Here is a 21,812-nt window from a genome sequence, read left to right as displayed (position 1 = left end):
TCAGGCCTTGGAGTATGCACAACATGCATATAAAACGCAACAGAATAAAAACCCTGATACATTTATGGTGCAAAATGGCTTAATAGCATTGTACCTTTCAGGGACAAACAGACAAAGGGGAAGGGGAGGATTTAGAGGTTGCGGAGGAAGAGGAGGAGGAGGAGGCCCATGGCACAACCACACCCAGAGTAATGCATGCCTGAGGTGTGGCAAAATAGGGCATTATGCCAGAGAATGTAGAACAAACTTACAAAACCCTGGCGCAAGAGATGAAAACTGCTGGTTCTGCAATGAGCCAGGACATTTTGCAAGAGAATGTAATGAAGAGTGCGTACACAACCCCAATTCAGCCCAAAATTGACAATTAAAGAGACAGCCTCTGTCTCCTCCAGTAACATGGAGGAAATAGATATACAAGCAGCACTGGAGCTCATTGCACTTCATAAAACCCAAGATCTGCCATATAAAAATATATTGATCAATAATAAAGTATATAACTGCTTGTGTGACACAGGAGCAAGCAGAACCGTGTTAACTGAACCCCCACCCAAAGTAAAATACTCTGACACAGCAGAACACGTCAGATCAGCAGCCGGTACATCAGAGGTCCATTATTTAAGCACACCAGTAACTATAACAGAGCCTGAAAAAGGATTCACTTGCCAGGCTCCTGTTTTGATCAGTCAGAAATGTCCAGTAAATCTGCTGGGAAGAGACATTATGCAGAAATTACACATAAACATCGTGTCTACAGAGACAAGTATGAAAGCTGTGGTTGAGGAGGGAGCCCTAGTTGTACACGGGTCCTCACAACCACACTATTACTGGTCCCTAGATTTAGGGCCCACACCAACAGCTCGAGAACTGCTGAGAAAAACAAACTTTCCAACAAACTCAATACATGCCAGATACTGAACTTCATGTAACTCTGAGATATAAAAACACTCCAGGATCAGATTATCAGTATGATACTATTTTTCACAGAGAAAATAATCTGACTGTTACCATTCAGCATCTGTATGTTGACCCCAAAACAGGGAAATCTTCCACCTCAATCAGGAAGACAGCTCCAACGGTTTAAAGACAGTACACCTCATCTATCATTAACTAAACCTGTGGGGGGTCAGTGGAAAGAATTAGAAAACTTTATACAGCGTGCTGAAAGAGGGAGATATGAGGCATTAACAAGCTCTGACTGGAAAGTAGATCCTAACACAGGAATCTGGAAACTCACTCTAGGGTGGATAGTCAAAGTTCATCCAAAGACACATTTGGATGAGGCAAAGTGACAGATACAGGGCCGAGCTCAAAGCAAAGAGAGCAACAGGAACCCTGCCTTAGCTGCTGTCCCACCTGAACTGTGGTCCCAATCATCAACTGATGTAGGACTTATAAAAGGGTTTCTACCATATAAGGTTAAATTAATATCTGAAGAACGGCCAGTAGTTCGCCAGTATCCCTTGAAGCCAGAAGCTGAAGAAGGTATTAAGCCAGTAATACAAGATATGTTGAAGTCAGGAATATTAAGGGAAGCACCTGATGCTACATGCAACACACCTATCTTTCCAGTACAGAAAGTCAGCACAGGAAAGTGGAGGATGGTTCAGGATCTTAGACCAATAAATAAAATAGTGGAGCATGCAGCTCCTGATGTCCCAAACCCCCACACATTGTTACATTCACTAACCCTGGATAAAAATATTTCTCAGTGGTGGATCTTAACAATGCCTTCTCTACAGTACCGCTGCATGAAGAATCACAGCATTTGTTTGGTTTCCAATTTAAAGGGAAAAAGTACACTTATACCAGACTACCACAAGGCTTCAGTGAGAGCCACCATGTCTACACACAAGCATTAAGATATTCAATGAGTACCTGCATAATACCTGAGCACAGTCAGATCCTGCTGTATGTGGATGATATCCTTATAGCCTCTGATACCAAAGAACACTGTGAAGAAGGCATGGTAATGGTTTTAAAACACCTCCACCAGACAGGACACAAACTTCTAGAAACAAACTGCAGTTTTGTAAAGAGGAAGTGATTTATTTGGGACACATGCTATCACAGCACTGCCGCTCCCTTCTAAGCAGCAGAAAGAAGGCAATACAAGAAGCCCCAAAACCACGAACTAAGCAACAAATGATGTCCTTTTTGGGACTGTGTAACTTTTGTAGAGAATGGCTGCCAGACTATGCAGCCATTGTCCAACGTTTGCAATCTATGGCAAAGACATGACATTAAAAGACAAAATCACATGGATTAAGGAGGGATTCAGAGCTAAGAAATCTGCTTCAAACAACAGTCACCTTATCTCTGCCAGATTATAGTCAACCATTTACACTTTGTGTAGACGCCAGCCAGGGTTATATGAAAGCAATATTAACCCAACCATTCAGATCCAAAGACAGGCCTTTAGCATTTTATTCTAAAAAGTTGGATCCGGTTGCAGCTGGATTCCCAGTTTGTCTGCAGGCCTGCACAGCAGCAGCAGAAGCTGTGAAGCAAACAGCTGAAATTGTGCTGTGCCATCCACTCACACTGAAAGCTCCTCATTCAGTCTCGTTTGTCTTGCTACAAACCTCACTTCCCTTTTTGACACATGCAAGACATATCACATTGACCTCATTGTTGCTCTCACAACCAAATATAACTCTGCAACACCTCCCCCTGCTGGTGAAATACACACCTGTCAGGTACAGGTGCTACTGCAACACCTCCCCCTGCTGGTTACCACCGACCAAAGTGTGTCCAGAGAGGAGGTGCAGGTGTTACCTGTGTGTCCGTGCAGAGGTGAGTGCGGTCGAGGAAGAGTCGGGGAGGTGCTGGACGTCACAATCAAACTCTTCCTGTTGCTCGCTCGACAGCTGTGGACACAAACAGATCCAGGTTAGTGATTCTGTCTCAAATCCTCAACCAACACTGCTGTGGAAAAGTTGCAATGAGCCACACAGAATTCCAGCTTTTTCCTAAATGTTTCCCAGTCATCTGATCCGTTTCCAGAACTGAGACCCCTGCAGTGCCTCATCGATACCAGCAGGTGTCCACAGCAGCTGTCAGATACGTGCAGATGGATCACGGCTCTGACGGCTGCTGCACGCAACCTTACACGACTCACAGGTCTGAGTTATTGATGGAAGCATTACAGACCCGACTCATTTACACTGCAGCTGTGAGGAGAGTCACAGTTGATCCAGAGACAGTAATACCAGAGTGAAGATCAGCCTAACTACCCCACTTCCTGAAGGTAAGATCTGCACTATGGCTACAGCAACTCAGACAGGACAATTACTGTTATTTGTTAAAGACACCCAGGAGAAATGTGTGGCCTCATATATTTAACTGCAAATACAGAAGCTCGGAAGGGCCAAACTCAGAATGCTGTGATGTTTCCACAGAAAAACATAACTTACAATAATTCTCGTTTCTTTATGTCCTGAGACATTTTATACAAGTGGTAAAAACTAAAAGGTCATGAAAACACAACACTGTGAATGTTTCAATGCCTTTATTTTACTTCCACTAAGAATAGAAACCAAACTGGTTGAAAGCAACCAAACCTGGTCTGATGTCTCAGAACAGGCCTCCATCACTAAGGGAGCTGCGCTAACATTGGATCTGGCTAGGAACAAATGTACGAAAAAATTAAGTGAAATAATTACACAAAGAAAAAGAAAAATAACAGTAATTAAAAAAATTAAAGAACAGAAAGAAACAAAAAAACAGAAAGTGAAATAATGCAATGAAAAAAGGAAATAAAAAATGATATCTATCTATATATAAATAATAACAAAAAATAAATAAATTAGGCATGTTCAATTTCACAAAGGGTTTTTTAAGCAGGAAGAAGTAAAACGTATTTATCACCAGGTCTAGAGTCGTTTTCATCCGACTGTTTTAAAGGTCTCTGTTTCTGAACATAATGTCTCGGCTGCAGCATCCTTCACATCCTTCATCTGCATGTCAGCTCCATCTTCTAACCTTCTCCACATCCACCCACATGGACACTCCAGTCACTAAACAACAGCAGGGCTTCTGCAGGTTCCAGTTTCTATGATGCACTCTATTCCTGAAGGTGAATCATTTTCCCTGTTCACTGGAAAAACGTTTAAACCTCCTCCGGACCACGGTTTAAATCATCTGTTTCAGCCAGCTCTCACTGGTTCCTGGTTCCTTACCTTCCATGTTTTATCAGAGTTATATTTGCAGGAAAACCTGAGCTAAACAGTTTGTTCTGGCGTCAGACACCAGTGGGAGTGTGTTTATTTCACCATATGTCGCTGTGAGAAAACATCAATCTGCTTTAAATCTGTGACATCTGTCCCCGAACAGAAGGGAAGAGGAGGATCTGAAGTAAGCATCCACCCCTAACAGCTCCAACACACCAGCAGGTGGGGTTCACAATGTTTTCCTGCTCTGCAGTTTACTCTGAAGCCCGGGCTGAGCGTGCTCCCTAATGACTCCAGCTGAGACTTGTTTGGCTGTAATGAGGCCTCCAGGTCCGCCGGCATCAAGCGTGTGTAAAACAACATGTTTATTTACCTGCAGCCTCGCTAACACGAACAGAGACTGAGACCGAGGTACCGATGGGAAACCTGATTAAATTCTGATCATTATTCAGTTCACATGAAGCGCCACTCTGCTCCAAGAGTAAAAAAGTACTTTTCTAAATGAAATCCAAAGCCAAACATGAAGCTACCAGACGGAGAACCGGATCATTTAAAGCCACAGTCACTCTTCTCAGCTGCGAATGAACACAGGCAGCCTCAGATGAAAGGATGAAGGCCAAAACAGGACAGCCGAAGAGGCAGATCAGGAGCAGGTAAAACGGGCAGTATTGGTCCAGAGCAGAGATGTTCCACATCTGGACCTACTTTCAAAGACTAGTTTAGGATAAAAGATGCAGAGAAGAAAATCGTTCTGAGTTGATTTCGAGGGATAGACCATCACAACCGTCTCTTCTCCGTTTTTCAGACTCATCCTCATGCATGCAGCTAGAGAAGCAACGTTTGAAGGAATACAAGCTGGGTTTTCTGCTTTCTTCCTCCCACAGGCGGTTTGGACCCCTGCTGAGGATCAGGAACTTATTATTCTGAATGCTGAGCTTTTTTTCCACCTCTCGTCATTATCAAAGCAGCAGGTTGTCAGGTTAGACAGCTCAAGGACTCCAGTCCTCCTCTGGCTGAAGAAGCTCCCAGAGTCATTCTGGGTTTTACATTAAGATTAGAAAAGAACTCAGATTTTTCTCATAATTCTGATTTTCTACAGTTTAAATGCTTAGTTAGCAGAAGCTAACAAACAATTTTCAGAAAAAAGATGCATCAGTTCTGCAAACTCAAAAACAGGAACGGAGGATGTAAAGTAAGAGTAGCGCATTTGAGTACTAAAAGAAGAAGTAGAGGAAAATCTTAGTAAGAGCACAAAGATGAAGATGAAAGAGTTTCAAACGTCATGTTCTCTTGTCTTTCACATTTTGAAGAGTGGCTAAGGGAACCGGGCCTCCGTGTGAGGACACAAAGTTAACAACCACTCTCATCAACTTTAAACACATACATTTAGTTACTTTATTCTTAGGAATTATTAGAGGTGCCGATCATTGAGTTTTAGAAATTAATAAATAAATACTTTGGAATGTGGACATGTCCTCCATTTAATAAAGACATACAAATTAAAATGAAAAAATATTTAATAAAAGTAAATTTTAAAATGTAAAGTTTGATGCATCTTTATGGAGGCAGAACGCTAAATGTTTCCTACTGAGAACTGAGTGAGTTGAACACAGAGAGAACTTAATAAGGGAATAAAGTCTGAGATTAACAGTAGATTTGAGGCGAATAAACCTTCAAACCAGCAGCAGATTTGTTTCGATTCAACAAACCGTAGTGGCTTTCTCTGTGCAGGAGTCAGTAGGAGTCTCAGTCTCCTTTAAAATTCATATCTGAGACAAACCCAGTCACATCAGGAGCACAGAAGAAGAAATCTAACAGACAAGGTCCATGTTAGTGTGTTACTGTTCCCACTATCACAGGGACTACTTCCTGTCAGAGAAACCTATCCTGGCCTCATCCAACTGGGAAGAGACGTGTCAACTGAGGAAAAGATATCAGATCAATCCTCTCGACCTGAAGCTGCACACCAGGAGGAAAATCGAATAAAAATGATCCTAGTTACATGTGACTCCACATCAAATAAAATCAGTAAAGGCAAGCTTCCTATTTTTCCATCACAATGCAAAACCAGTCCGGCAACCTTCATGCTGGAGCTGCTCCTGCTGAGCATGAAGACGTGCAGAGCAGGAAAAACAAACCCAGAGAAAAATCCCAAAAACCCGAGAGGGAGAGGGAGGACATGCTGGCCGGAGAGCATGGAGAAAACAGACGGTCGTACCTCTGAGAACGCCGCAGCATGCTTCTCTCTGGAAGCGAGAAATTGGAGAGCACCGTCCAGGACTCAGACATGCTGAGGACCGAGCATCGCTCTGACAACGAGCAGGCGCCGACTTCCACCTGTCACACCCGCCGCACTGAGCGCGTGCAAAAGCTGCTGCCAAGTCCGCTGTCTCCCCCTCCCTGCCTCCTCCCTCCCTTCCTGATGCTGCTCTGACTGCTTCGTTCCTGATCCCAGACCAGCCACCACAGATATTGGATGGTTGACGCTTTCAGGAACCTTCAGATTCTTCCAACAGGCTCCTTCTTTCCTAACGCTGCAAACAAAGTGACGTCACTCCGTCACACGGCTACTGCAGGTGGAGACATATCAATGAACACTCTCGCTCTCTCTCATTCGCACACAACACAGTGAATTATCACTCACGATTGAAAAATCTAATTATCATAATGATTTTTTAAATAGAGTTCATAATTTCGGAGAAAAACTCCATTAAGTTTGGGCGTATTATGTGGAGCATATACAAGTCCTTCTCAAAAAATTAGCATATTGTGATAAAGTTCATTATTTTCCATAATGTCTCTAAACGAGCTATGAACCTAATCATCTGAATCAACGAGTTAACTCTAAACACCTGCAAAAGATTCCTGAGGCCTTTAAAACTCCCAGCCTGGTTCATCACTCAAAACCCCAATCATGGGTAAGACTGCCGACCTGACTGCTGTCCAGAAGGCCACTATTGACACCCTCAAGCAAGAGGGTAAGACACAGAAAGACATTTCTGAACGAATAGGCTGTTCCCAGAGTGCTGTATCAAGGCACCTCAGTGGGAAGTCTGTGGGAAGGAAAAAGTGTGGCAGAAAACGCTGCACAACGAGAAGAGGTGACCGGACCCTGAGGAAGATTGTGGAGAAGGGCCGATTCCAGACCTTGGGGGACCTGCGGAAGCAGTGGACTGAGTCTGGAGTAGAAACATCCAGAGCCACCGTGCACAGGCGTGTGCAGGAAATGGGCTACAGGTGCCGCATTCCCCAGGTCAAGCCACTTTTGAACCAGAAACAGCGGCAGAAGCGCCTGACCTGGGCTACAGAGAAGCAGCACTGGACTGTTGCTCAGTGGTCCAAAGTACTTTTTTCAGATGAAAGCAAATTCTGCACGTCATTCGGAAATCAAGGTGCCAGAGTCTGGAGGAAGACTGGGGAGAAGGAAATGCCAAAATGCCAGAAGTCCAGTGTCAAGTACCCACAGTCAGTGATGGTCTGGGGTGCCGTGTCAGCTGCTGGTGTTGGTCCACTGTGTTTTATCAAGGGCAGGGTCAATGCAGCTAGCTATCAGGAGATTTTGGAGCACTTCATGCTTCCATCTGCTGAAAAGCTTTATGGAGATGAAGATTTCATTTTTCAGCACGACCTGGCACCTGCTCACAGTGCCAAAACCACTGGTAAATGGTTTACTGACCATGGTATCACTGTGCTCAATTGGCCTGCCAACTCTCCTGACCTGAACCCCATAGAGAATCTGTGGGATATTGTGAAGAGAACGTTGAGAGACTCAAGACCCAACACTCTGGATGAGCTAAAGGCCGCTATCGAAGCATCCTGGGCCTCCATAAGACCTCAGCAGTGCCACAGGCTGATTGCCTCCATGCCACGCCGCATTGAAGCAGTCATTTCTGCCAAAGGATTCCTGACCAAGTATTGAGTGCATAACTGTACATGATTATTTGAAGGTTGACGTTTTTTGTATTAAAAACACTTTTCTTTTATTGGTCGGATGAAATATGCTAATTTTGTGAGATAGGAAGTTTGGGTTTTCATGAGCTGTATGCCACAATCATCTGTATTAAGACAATAAAAGACCTGAAATATTTCAGTTAGTGTGCAATGAATCTAAAATATATGAATGTTAAATTTTCATCATGACATTATGGAAAATAATGAACTTTATCACAATATGCTAATATTTTGAGAAGGACCTGTACTTCCTTGGGGCTTAAACAACGTTATAGGGCCATGGATCCATTCCTAGTTCCTGAATTCTCCAACAGTCAGGTCAGGACTGCAGCTGCATCCTCCTCCTCCTCAGCCAGGCCTTTAGAATGGGTTTTCCATTGTCCATGGACGTCTCTGGAAACAATGAGGTCCTGAAGGCAGCAGATGGTGCTCTAAAATATCTGCCGGATTTTTCTGCATTAGGGCCGTCGTCAAAGATGCGGAGATTAGCTTTGCCAAGAGCTCTGTTCCAGGCCATACCATGATACAACCTCCTACCATCACAGAGTCTGGCTGCTGACAACAGGCTGGATGCTCCTCCTCCTCATCACTCCACTTTTTCTAGCAAAGATCTGGAACAGGTTGTTAACAGCCTTCTGCAGCACTGGATGGCAGCTGAGAAGGTGCTGGAGGAGAAACAAGTCTAAAAGGAGAGGGACACTGACTCGGAGGACCAGAGCTTCTGTTCTAGGTGGAATATTGCTTTTATCCAGATTCTATCCTGGTTTTATCCAAATTTGTTCCCAGGTTTTTAGTTTTATCCTTATTTTCTCATTTTATTTCGGTCTGATCACAATCAGAAGTGGCCTTTTTGGATATAATTTCATATTGTAAAGCTGGACAAAGGTTTGCCAAAGTACTCCTTTGACAATGTGGGTCTGTCAGCTGTTGATGGAAGACAGTTCTTGATGCAAAGCCATCTGAGCGATTGGAGATCACACCTTTTCAGCTCGGACTGCTCACTGAAATTCTTCCAGATTCCTCAATCTGGAAGAATTTTGGAGATGTGTTTTAGAATGTGCACTTTTCTCTGCGGATCTGGAGGAGGCACTAATTTTCCAGAAATCTCTTAAAACAGAAACAATCTGCAGCAGAATGTTAGAATCTGATGCATGCAGCTGACTCATGTGGTCCAGGTCAAACTAACTGAATGCCTGCAGAGCAACGTCTGGGTAACTGTTGAATTATTCCTACTTTGAATAATCTTCTCAGTTCTTCAAAGTGTTTCACTATCATTGAAAAACAAATTCTCTGCTTCTCACGGTGAAGCATCCTGATCTAGTCCTAGTCCACTAACATCAACATCTCTACAGTCAGCACTCAGAACCAAACTGGTGGGGGGTCTTACCTCCAGAGGAAAGGGTTTCCTCGCAGGTAAACTGGGGCAGAGAGAGGGCCGTCAGAGGGAAGGAGGGAGGGAGAGGAGGAGGAAGAGGAGGGCTGATTGACAGAGGGATGTAAGGAGGTGGGAGACAGCAGGTGCTGGAGGAGGAGGCTGCTGTTACCGTGGCAACGCAGCTGAGCCGGTGACCAGATTCTGGCGAGAGAGGAGGGAGGAAGACAGGATGAGGAGAGGAGGGAGGAGTGGAGAGGAAACCTGATGTGAAGCTGAGTCTGAACCTGCTCACTTTACTGCGTAGCGCCCTCTGATGGCAATGGGTGGAAACTGGAGCTGCAACATTATTTATTAAACAAAAATGTAACCTTAAAAAAATCCAAACCTTCCAGAACAATGTGTTTCTAAGACTGAAACATATCTTTACTACTGAAAAAATTCAGTCTAAACGAGTATCTGTGTCTGAGATATAAATATATATTTTTGGGAGTCCAAAGCCTCTAATAACTGAATAACTTCAAGGCTTTTTGTTTCACAGCTCATAAATGTCCCATTCAGTGAATTTTTCTGATTATCAGAGATTATCTATCCTGAACCAGGAGGAATTCAGCCTTGAGATATTTATCTCCTCTCGACACTTGTCCCGAATCATGATGCGTTGACTTAACCTCAGAAAAGTCAGCTCTAAACCTGCTGGTGCTGCTTTTTAAAGAGAAAGGCTGTGCTTTAGTTTATTATTTTCTGTCCCTAAACTGAAGATTAACAGGGTGGAAACAATGAGAAGAAATTGAATGAAATGAGCTTCTATGAATAAAAGTGCAACATTTCAGCCTGGAAAGAAAACCACGACGGACGTGAGGTGAAGTTTCAGGATGACTTCACAGCACGGATGGTTGAAGACGGCTCAGACCTGCAGGGCAGGCGGACCTCATGGTGGTGGTCTCCGTGTCCACACCCTCCCCCTGCTGGGTGGGGTAGTCTGGGCAGCCACCTCCTGCTGGGGGATGCAGGGCTTTTCATACATTTTAATGTGCACAGTGTTTTCCTGCATACTGTACGACCATCTGGGTGCAGCGCCACAGTTTCAACACAATCACTAAATTAAACAGATTGGACAATCTGAGCCGGCTGGAGCACACATCGGTGGGGAGAGGGTGGATGGTGGGTGGTGTTCATCAGTTACACAAACTGTGGAGATCTAGAGAAGATCTGCTGGGAGGAGCTGATTCTCAGATAAATGAACTGGATAAATAAGGAATCATCTGGAAAATACAGACGTTCCTTAAAACGTGGAAGCCAACTAATCGATGTTTTTATTCTGTACAATAAAGTTCACAATGAAACTGAACATCAAATACAGTGCCCTGCAAAAGTATTCACCCCCGTTCCTCAGGGCTAAACTGCTCCAGTTCCTTCACGTTGGATGAACAGTGATCTTCTAGTCTAACCACAGATTTTCAGACTGAGATCTGAACTTTGACTAGGCCGTCCCAACATACTTAAATGTCTGCCGATAACACTCAAGTGGTGCTTTAGCAGTCTGCTTAGGGTCATTGTCTTGCTGGAAAGGTGACCCTCCGTCCCAGTCTCAGATTACAGGCAGACTGACTGGTTTGATCCAGAATATCCCTGTATTTAGCACCATCCATCTTTCCCTCGACTCGGACCACTTTCACAGTTTCTGCTGCTAAAAAACACCGCCACATGCATGATGCTGCCACCACCATGTTTCACTGTGGGGATGGTGTTCTTGGGGTGTTGGGTTTGTGCCAGACATAGCGTTTTCCTTGATGGCCTAAAGGTTCTGTTGTAGTCTCATCTGATCAGAGCTCCTTCCTCCATACATGTGGGGAGTTGCCCACGTGCTTTTTAGCATACTTTTAGCAAACTGAAAACATGCCTTCTTATTTTTAACACTAATGGAGTGTACGGCTTATTGGGGTCCTATGGACAGATGCTCCAGTCTTTGTTGTAGAACTCTGCAGCTCCTCCAAAGTAACCTTTGGTCTCTGTGCTGCCTCTCTGATTAATGTACTCCCTGGCCGGTCTGAGAGTTCAAATGGATGGCCCTCTCCTGGCACCGACAGATCAAGTGACACTTGAAGGTACTTTTTAGGGGCTTCATAGCAAAGGGAGTGAATACGTATACACACACACACACACACATATATATATATGTTTCTTTTTTTGTTTTGTTTTTTGTTTTTTTCCAATTTTGTGGAGATCCATCACATAAATAAGATTAAAAACATTTATATTACAGGTTGGAACGAAATAAAAAAGGTAAAAAGCCAAGGGGAGTGAATACTTATATCATGTTGCAGTCTACATCACAATATCAAAAGCACCATCAGTCAATCACAAAGAGCTGCTTGGATACACCATTTGGTTGGATCTAATATTTCCTGCATTCAGTCGCTGCAAGCCTGTAACATCTGTGGTCAGCTGCATGGACTCCCAGGTTTGGTGCCAACACCTGATTTACATCTTAATGACTGAGATGTTACAGCTCAGATAGCCCTGGAGTCATGGCCATGTCAAGCTGTCCTTGTTAAAAGTGACAGATCTGTTTTCTACATGTTGAAATGTCCCCAGTATTTGGTTTATATTTATTAAATTAATCAACAGCTTCAGATTTGTTTCTGGGTTTTCTGCAGCAAACTCTGATAAATTAACAGATTCTCTGTTTCTCTGCTGCAGCCTGAATGACTCTCCCAGCTTTAAAGACATGAACTGGTCAAAGTGATCAGAACATTTTTTAATGTCAAACATGTTCACCATGTGAAGGCTGATGTCCTCATCCTGCTTCAAGTCTGCTCTAAATTTGCCACCATGTCTGATTCTCAAACATCTCGTCAGGCAGCTGCTCACAGCGAAGCTCAGTGATTTTTTTAAATCCATCAACAGCCTGTTCTTTGTTTTGAGTTTGGTGAAAATCAGTTGGAGGTTAGAGACTGAGGGCTGCATGACCATAGAAAGTATTAGAAAGTGATGAAGTCGTCAGGTGTGATATTTGCCAGTTTTGTCATCAGTGCTTCCATCACTCTGTGACCTACAGCCTTCAGATCAATGCCATGAGTGTTTGGTTGGAGCATCTGCTGGTCAGTTGGAGCATCACAATATATGTGATGTTTATTAATAATAATAATAATCATCTTTATTGGTCATAGTACATGTACATTACAACAAAATCTGTCCTCTGCATTTAACCCATCCCTTACAGGGAGCAGTGGGCTGTCATTGTGCGGCACCCGGGGAGCATTCTGGGGCTATGGGTCTTGCTCAGGGACCCTGAGTGGTAATCTGTGGGATACGAACCTGGCCCCTTGTGTGGCCCCTTGTGTCCCCCTCCGGAACACAAACCTCCTGTTCTAACCACTAGGCCACCACTCCCTCTCCCTTATATTGAGCAGCATATTTTTGTTCTTGTTTTTTTACATGTAATTGTTAAAATAAACCAAATTTGACTTTAATGAGTTTAAATTAAGAGGCTCTGATCTAAAACTAAAGCAGATATCAGTATCAGCCAGAAAAGGCCAGATCGGTGCATCTCACCTCTATATCTAAAAAGAAACTTCACATTTTTTAATGGTACACTAAACAGATCCTATTATTCCTGACCTCCACAGGCGACCTTTGGAGCTGTGGGACTTGGTGGACGCTGATCTCCCTCAGAGAGACCAGTGCAGCTGATGACGGGTTTATCTTCCAGCTGCTGGTTCACTCCAACAGATTCTCATGTTTCCTTCTCTTCTTCTGCTGTTTCAGTATCTGTTTTCACTGTGTGTTCCTACAGCGCAAAGTATGCAGGACTAATGTTCCATGTTTACAGCCACCATGACTTGAGGCTCAGCAGAAAAGATGTGTGGATATCAGTTTTCATTAAAACGGCAGTGAATAAATCAGCAGCACCATCTCATGTAATGAACTAGTAACGAAGGTCGGACCGATTGTTTTTGTGATGCTGCAAAAGTTTTAGTTATTAAATTCCCTGTTTTTTTTCTCAGTTCCTTTAACGGCATTTTCTCACTCAAGGTGTTCCTCTAGGATGCGTTTTAGGACTTGTGATGTTCTCTTCGTACATCGTCAGCCTCAGTCATATTTCAGCAAATAAGGAAGAGTTTCTATGTTTGCACTGATCTCCAGGTCGATTTGCCGACTAAATTAGTAAGTATTATTTAACTTAAATGAGTACTGGTCTGTGAGACATTAAACCTGGATGAAGCTGAACTGGATCTGGATTAAAATAGGAGTAAAGAAAATGGTTTTAAAGAAAACTTTCTCTGTCATCAGGGTCTCATTTCTGACAGCTCTCTGTAGAAGTGAGAGAACTTTATGAAGATCGACATCCCTGAAAAACAACCGTGAACATTAATAAAGCATCTCAATCTGTCTACAGAGGTTCGTCTTCCTCTGTTGAAGGCTGTGGGGCCTAAACTATGTTCTGTGCTTCTGATCTGAAGAGACAACATGCCCACCGTTGTTTCATACAACAGTAACCAGCTGAGACCAAACTAAAGTTTAGAATAAAAGTGCTTTCACACCAAACCTTTGGAACGCTTTGTACCGTACCAGAGTCCGGTTTCTGGAGCGGATCGCTGTGGTATGAACCCATCTCGGACTCTGAAATGGACCAGAGAACCGTACCCTCGCATAGTTACAACTGCAAGTCTTAGCACGGTTGATCCAGACTCCGGAGTGGTTCACAGTGTGAATGCGTGCTGGGCCAGCGAACCAAACACAGGAAGAGAGGATGTAAATTAAGAGCAGCTCATTTCAGTAGAAGAAGAAGTAGAGGGAAAACAAAGTAAGAGCGCAAAGACGAAAGAGTCTTGTGGGGCAGCGTGGAGCAGTGAAGAGGTGCAGGTGAACATCTACATCTGAAAACCAAAGTAGCAACAGAAACCCGATGAGACAGACTTTCTGCTTCATGTTTGTCCTTCTCGATCAGAGCAGCATTGCCCCCCGAAACAATCTGTTGCAACTGCATGACGTTGTTTGGTGCGGTCTAAATAATCTCTGTGTGAAAGCAAACTGGGCCAACTGAAAGGGTGAATTATCTCACTTTTACGGATCCCTGGACCGGACCAGCAGGGTGAATGTGCCCAAGAATCCAAATCCTAACAGGCTCAGGAGGAAACACCGTGGATGTGGGGCAGCAGAAAATCACTAATCATTTTCTAAATCAACATGGAAAATGTGATCCCAGGCAGACGAAAGAAGAAGCAGGAAGCACAGATGAGGACTTAAATGAAGTAATTAGGTTGAATTTGGCGTTTTGTCTGGTCTTCTTCCAACAGTCCTCTCCAAGTCCTGTCACTCTTTCACCAGTTCAGGTTGGCCTTAGATGATGTACATGAATGAAGAGAACATCTCAGAACTTCCCTTGGTTTTCCTTTAATAAAGAGAAGCTTTGCTATCTTCCCAACCACACCAAGTCTCCAACATGTCTGGCAGAGTCCCAATGGAGGCTTAGAGGGACAACAGGGGCACGTTGACTTCAAGCCCCCCACAGCAAGAAGGCGTCTCAGGAAAGAGTTAAAGTCTCCGTTCCTAAGTATAAAGAAGAAGACGTCTTGGTTGCAGACTGTTTAAACCACAACATGGTTCTGTGAAAGGAAAGAGTTAACATCTCAGCTCAGTCAACTCCTAGCAACAGTCCTGAAGATGTTCCCCGGACATTACTGCTGGATTCTTCTCCAATGTTCCATGTGAACTCAATCAACATTCCTGCTGCCCAGCTGCTGCAGGAATGTTATTTCCCTATAAATTACAGTTTAATTACAGCATATGTTTGAATGACTCAGCTTTATCGACCATTATTCATCATATGATGCAACAAGAGTAAATCCAGAGTGAATCTGGGAAACTTTCAGCAGGTTAATTAGATCTGCTGAGTGAACTTATTGCTGCTTCGGCCTCCCAAACAGACGCATCTGATCAGTGAGACCAAATAAACTCAAAAGGAACATCTGTCACTATTTACTGACATTTAGAAAAACGCACCAAAACAGCACTGAAGGGGAGAATACTGAGAGAATAAACCTATATACCCCTAAGTCAGTTTTCTATGAAAACTCTTGAGTATTTTTATTTAAATCTGGTTTATTGCGACTTTTCTGTGGAAACGTTTTAGTCTCTAAAAGCTCTTTTAGGACCAGTTTGTATTTATCTTCTCTACTCTTCAGGGTTCCTGCAGCTTTCATAGCAAAATTCCAGATCTTTTTCAGATACAAATTCCCAGAGTTCTCTTTCCCTTTGAAGCTAATTTAATAATAATTAATTTAAAAATGTTGGGAATGAATAAACAACTTGAATTGCCTGAAACCAGCTGGACGAATGGATGGACTGGTTAATAGATGGACGGATGGTCCAGATTTATCTGGATTTGTACCTAACCGGAGTTCTGGACTGTTCCAGACTGCTTGGATCTCGGACCGTCTGTATTGTGCGTCTGTTACATTCACTAAAAAAAAGCAGAACAGACTGTTAATATTCCCGGATTTGGGATCTTATCCTGCCTGTTTATGATTTCTAGAACATTTGGTCCTGACACGGATCCGACCTGAATTCCCTCACATAAACACTGGACTCAGCTCTCTTACTGGAGGCGGAGGTGAGGGGCTCCCGAGCGCTCCTTCCTCCTCTTCATCTCATGTTCTGGGACAAAAGGTTCAGCTGTAATCTGTGATAATCCAGCAGCGTGGAGCAGCTCATCTGTCCGTCACTGCGATCGCTCCCAGCGCCTCCGTGTTTAGAGGGATGACCTCAGTGTGTGCTGCGTTAGGTCACCTGCACACACACTCGGTTCTAGTGGTAAAATGTTCCTTCGGACAGTTGAATTCAAATCCAGAACATGCAGTGGCACATAGATTACACACACCAGCCCGTTCAGGATTTTCCCCTTTTGTTCCTGGAATAATCCAGCGTAAATTATAGAACACAGGAAGAGTCCTGGAGGGCAGATTCCTCTGCTGAGGGTGAAACAACAATCAAAGACCTTCAAGGAGAAGACAGGAGCTCCATGATCCCACAGAACAAAGACGGACCGATCCTCCGGCTGTTGTCCTCCATATTCCCGGTGACGGAGCGTCTTCCCTGGGTGCAGCTGTCCGGTTAATCCCCCTCTGTTCCTGGTGAACTGGGCTCAACCGTCTGCTGTTGGACCAGAAGACAGCCTGAGTCCTCTACAGAGAGACGGAGGGGGGGAGGGACGGGAATCCAACAAGTTTCCTCTGAACTAATAAATCTCCTGGTTTTAATGGTGGAACATCTAAAGATGTTCTGTCTTTTAACATTTATTACATTATTAAAACTAGTTTTAAAATGAACCATTTTACCTTTATTTTAGAGCCAAAGTTACATTTCTATAAACTGCAAAAACAGAGCAGGTTGACCTTAAAATGATTTAATATTTGGGATTTATTAACCTTTGAACCCAGTTTATATTTTTTATGGTTTCAGGTTTTAGTTGTTAAAATAAAATCTTCAGAATCCAAATAAAATCCAAATAAAATGAGTTAATTATATTAAAGTTTAGACTTTGAACTTTTCCAAATTATACTAAGTTAAATTTAGATGATTGATAACATATTATGTTCTGTTAGATAAAGATACAAATAAATTAAGTAAATATGAAAGAATTATATAAAATACCAGGACAAGTAATTGAATATATTTTTATTACATCAAAATAAAAACAGAGATAAAATAATAAATAGAAGCATTAAATACAATTAAAATAAATAGTTTAGATTTTTAAATACATTAAAAGATTAATAGAAATAAAAATACCTAAAACCTAAAATTAAAAAGAACCGTTTTTTTAGACTCAGATTTATGAAAATAAAATGAAATATTCACAGTAAAGTCCAACATTCCCGGATTTGAGATCATTCCTGCCTGTCTTGGAAAACATCAAGTTAAACATATAATTGAATTAAAATAGGCAGAAATAAATTAAAAGGAGTGAATAGACCTCTGGACTAAAACCCGACCTGAGCAGCTTAGAGATGAACTGGACCGAGCGGACCTGACTGGGATATAACCTGACAGAGGAGAACCAGCAGCTGTCTGTCCATGTTCTGGTTTCTAAGAAGCATGAGGACACCGCCGACACTGATGGGCTAAATGCAGCTCAGATGCCGACCCACTAGAAACAATAGACTCCGACGGCAGCGGCTCTGATCCAAATGATCAGAGGACTTACAATGAGAGCAGCTGCAGGGAACGATACTGGCCATGAACCGCAGCATGGCAGAATCTGCAGAACTCCATAAACAGGATGTTAACTTCAGACTCTCCTGGTGTCGCCTCATTCATGATGCAGAACATCCACATTTTCCCTCTGGATGGGAGAATAAAAACGGACCTGTCTGCTTCCATCATCTCTAGACCAGTGAACATCCAGTGGATTCTCTGAGAAGGCCATGTTGGCCCGAGCAGGAGCTCAGATCCTGGAAGCCAAAACCTTTCAACTGCAGGCTGGATGGGACTGAGGTCCATTTTAATTTACCAGGAAGGTCCATTTCAGTCCCTACAGGCCGGTGTCTCGGAGTTCTGCAGGTTCTAGATGAGCACTTCCTCCAACACGGCTGAATTACCTCCTCACCTGCAGTCATTTGATCAACCATTTCACGGCACCAGGACGGACCCATTTAACAGCACCAGGACAGTTACTGAGCTTTCATCTCTCAGTAACATGTTTCCGCATAAAGGTTTATGAACCATTGTTGAGGAAGGAAGTTGGACTCCTGGATGGAAGTTGGACTTGTGGATGGAAGTTGGAGTCGTTGATGAACTCGGGAATCGAAGTAGGACTCGAGGATGGAAGTAGGACTTGTAAATGGAAGTTGGAGTCGTGGATGGAAGGACATTGGACTCGTGGATGGAAGTTGGAGCCCTGGATGGAAGTTGGACTTGTGGATGAACTCGGGAATAGAAGTAGGACTCGAGGATGGAAGTAGGACTTGAGGATGGAAGTAGGACTTGAGGATGGAAGTAGGACTTGTGGATGGACGTTGGAGTCGTAGATGAACTCGGGAATCGAAGAGGGACTCGAGGATGGAAGTAGAACTTGTAAATGGAAGTTGGAGTCGTGGATGGAAGGACATTGGACTCGTGGATGGAAGTTGGAGTCCTGGATGGAAGTTGGACTTGTGGATGAACTCGGGAATAGAAGTAGGACTTGAGGATGGAAGTAGGACTTGTGGATGGAAGTTGGAGTCGTAGATGAACTCGGGAATCGAAGTAGGACTCGAGGATGGAAGTAGGACTTGTGAATGGAAGTTGGAGTCGTGGATGGAAGGACATTGGACTCGTGGATGGAAGTTGGAGTCCTGGATGGAAGTTGGACTCGTGGATGAACTCGGGAATAGAAGTAGGACTCGTGGATGGAAGTTGGAGTCGTGGATGGAAGGTCATTGGACTCGTGGATGGAAGTAGGACTTGAGGATGGAAGTAGGACTCGAGGATGGAAGTAGGACTCGAGGATGAAAGTAGGACTCGAAGATGGAAGTTGGACTTGTGAATGGAAGGACATTGGACTCGTGAATGGAAGTAGGACTCATGAATGGAAGTAGGACTCGTGAATGGAAGTAGGACTCGTGAATGGAAGTAGGACTCGAGGATGGAAGTAGGATTCGAGGATAGAAGTAGGACTCGAGGATGGAAGTAGGATTCGAGGATGGAAGTAGGACTCGAAGATGGAAGTAGGACTCGAGGATGGAACTAGGACTCGAAGATGGAAGTAGGACTCGAGGATGGAAGTAGGACTCGTGGATGGAAGTTGGAGTCGTGGATGAACTCGGGAATAGAAGTAGGACTTGAGGATGGAAGTAGGACTCGAGGATGAAAGTAGGACTCGAAGATGGAAGTTGGACTCGTGAATGGAAGGACATTGGACTCGTGAATGGAAGTAGGACTCATGAATGGAAGTAGGACTCGTGAATGGAAGGACATTGGACTCGTGAATGGAAGTAGGACTCATGAATGGAAGTAGGACTCGTGAATGGAAGTTGGACTCGAGGATGGAAGTAGGACTCATGTAAAGAAGGACACAAGGTGGGAAGGAAGGGAATGTTTCTGTTTATTTTGGCTCCAATTAGCTTCAGCAGCTCCAGCTGTTCCTTCTGGGCTCCTCTTACATCACACACCTGTTGACATAAAACTATCTATACAAGCAGAATATAACCACACTAATACTCACAGGTAGAACAAGTACAGAGAACAGACGTTCATGAAGCTCTGCTTAGAAAACAACTTCAAAGCGCTTCTTCTAGTATTCTGTAGTTATGTTCATTGATAAAGTATTCCATATTCCATGGTGTTTTTGTTGTAATAATACTATTTAAAAAATACCACTAATTTTAGAGCTGTGTAAATATTCTGAACATCTTTTAAGAACTGCAAGGCAGTGACCCATTTCAGAGATAACACTGTCTGAATGAGGAGGGAGGGCAGAGCGATTAAAGGAATGACAGATCGGAGGACACATCTAGCCAAGTCTGGAAAATGTTTCTTCAGACTCAGGTTGTCCTTTTCCACTAGAAAATACTAAAGTAATTCCATACATTTCCAGGCTGTAGGAGCCAAGCATTAACCCCATTGATCTGAAGGTGTTTATGAGAATCATTTCTGACTCATCTAGAGAGAATCAAGACCTTCTCTATGGGGATGCATGTAAACCGGCTCCATTTGCTCAAAGTTAATTGTGAAGGTGTTCAGTTTATCAACAGTTTCCCAGAGAAACAGAGGCAGGGTAAAGACTAATTTCTGGAGCAGAGCTCCTGAGGCAGATCTGATCTGACCTTTTGTTTTGCTGTTTCAGGAACGTCAGGAACATGAACAACCTTCAGCTGAGAACATTTCTCAGCCCGGTGTGATGCCAAACATTTGGTTCCTACAGATCCAGACCTCTCAGTGTGTCTCAATGCTTCCAAACACGCAGAACTTTACATGCAACAAATTAGCTGCCCAGCAGCCCCACATAAACACTCTGATATAAATAGACCTGCAGCCGTCCACAGAGGAAGCTTCAGCTGCTCCTGAACGCTCACGCATCTCATTTCCATCCTGGAAAGTCTAACAGAAGACTCCATCAGCTGAGCTTCATTCAGCCGAGACGAGACTGAACGAAGCAGTCAAGAGTAAACTGTTTGGCTCATTGCATTTTACACTTTCCAAACATTTGCAGGTGGGAACTCCCAGACAGAGACTAGAGGAGCTGGGATTGGGCAGGAGGATTACAGGTACTTACAAACTGCCTCTTCTGGGAAGGCTCAACTCCTTCTGGAACAAAGAAAACACAGAGACAGTCTTTTAGTTACCGGGTTCAACACTTTTCAAACAGTTCAGCATGTCCAACCTCAATGCAGGTGTTTGACCAGCAGGTGTCGCTGCAACATCAGATACAGCCTGTTACAAACATCACTCATTTTACACCTTCAGTTTTGCCGTTGATAAAACAGGTGAATTTCTTCTGTCCCTGAGTTTTCATCTCATTAAGTAAACCAGCTCAGACAGCTGTTGCTGCTGTTAATTTATTTATTCAAAGTTTGTTGTAATTTAGATACCAACTGATGGATCCTGAACTGGATCCTGTTTTCTGATCCAAACGTTCTGATGCTATGCCTGGGATCAGTGTACTGGCTTATAACTAAGAAATAATATTTAATAATACTTACATTTTTTCTGACTAAATTTAAAATCTGAACTGCCAACAAGCTTTCTAATGAGTGATTTATCACAGAGGCTCACTGATTCCTGATCAATGTAAAGACTCTGTGAGACCACCACGTGTTTTGTGATTGCGGACTGAGCATGTGCAAAGATAAAACCTCTCCAGCAGCGCACACACACACACACACACACACACACACACACACACACACACACACACACACACACACACACACACACACACACACACACACACACACACACACACTCTTGTTTTACTATATGTAGTGAGGACCATGTGTTGACTCCCATTGATTTTCAGTCATTTTCAACCCTTTCTATGCCCTAACCCTGACAATAACCCTAATACCAGTTCATGTCTAACCCTAACCTTGACCTAAAGTCAATTCACATCTTAGTCATAAACCTAACCGTTAGCAAAATAGGTCGTGAGGACCAGCAAAATGTCCTCACTTTGGTACAAATGGTCCTCAATTTGATGGTGAAATTGGGAAAATGGTTCTCACTGTGATGCCAAGACAGGAACACACACACACACACACACTGAGTGTTTCTGGCTGAGCAGAAGCAGATAAAATGCTGCTATCTCCTCATAGCTCGGTGTTCAGAGAAGCTAA

The 21,812-nt window shown here is 43.4% G+C and overlaps 1 protein-coding gene across 1 annotated transcript in view; it reads right to left on the bottom strand.

Annotated features, from left to right (window-relative positions):
* Positions 1-21,812, bottom strand: part of mast2 (microtubule associated serine/threonine kinase 2) — a 139,678-nt gene that overhangs the window by 47,702 nt on the left and 70,164 nt on the right. Inside the window, exons 4-5 of the mRNA XM_047374758.1 lie at positions 20,753-20,784; positions 2,776-2,867 (exon numbers count right to left, since the gene is read on the bottom strand). Coding sequence (XP_047230714.1) covers positions 2,776-2,867; positions 20,753-20,784 — 124 coding nt within the window. The remainder of the gene's footprint in view (positions 1-2,775; positions 2,868-20,752; positions 20,785-21,812) is intronic.

This window comes from Girardinichthys multiradiatus, chromosome 9 (assembly GCF_021462225.1).
Source record: "Girardinichthys multiradiatus isolate DD_20200921_A chromosome 9, DD_fGirMul_XY1, whole genome shotgun sequence".
Lineage (NCBI taxonomy): Eukaryota > Metazoa > Chordata > Actinopteri > Cyprinodontiformes > Goodeidae > Girardinichthys > Girardinichthys multiradiatus.
Note: the sequence above shows the minus strand (reverse complement) of the source record. Positions and strands in the feature narration are given on the sequence as shown.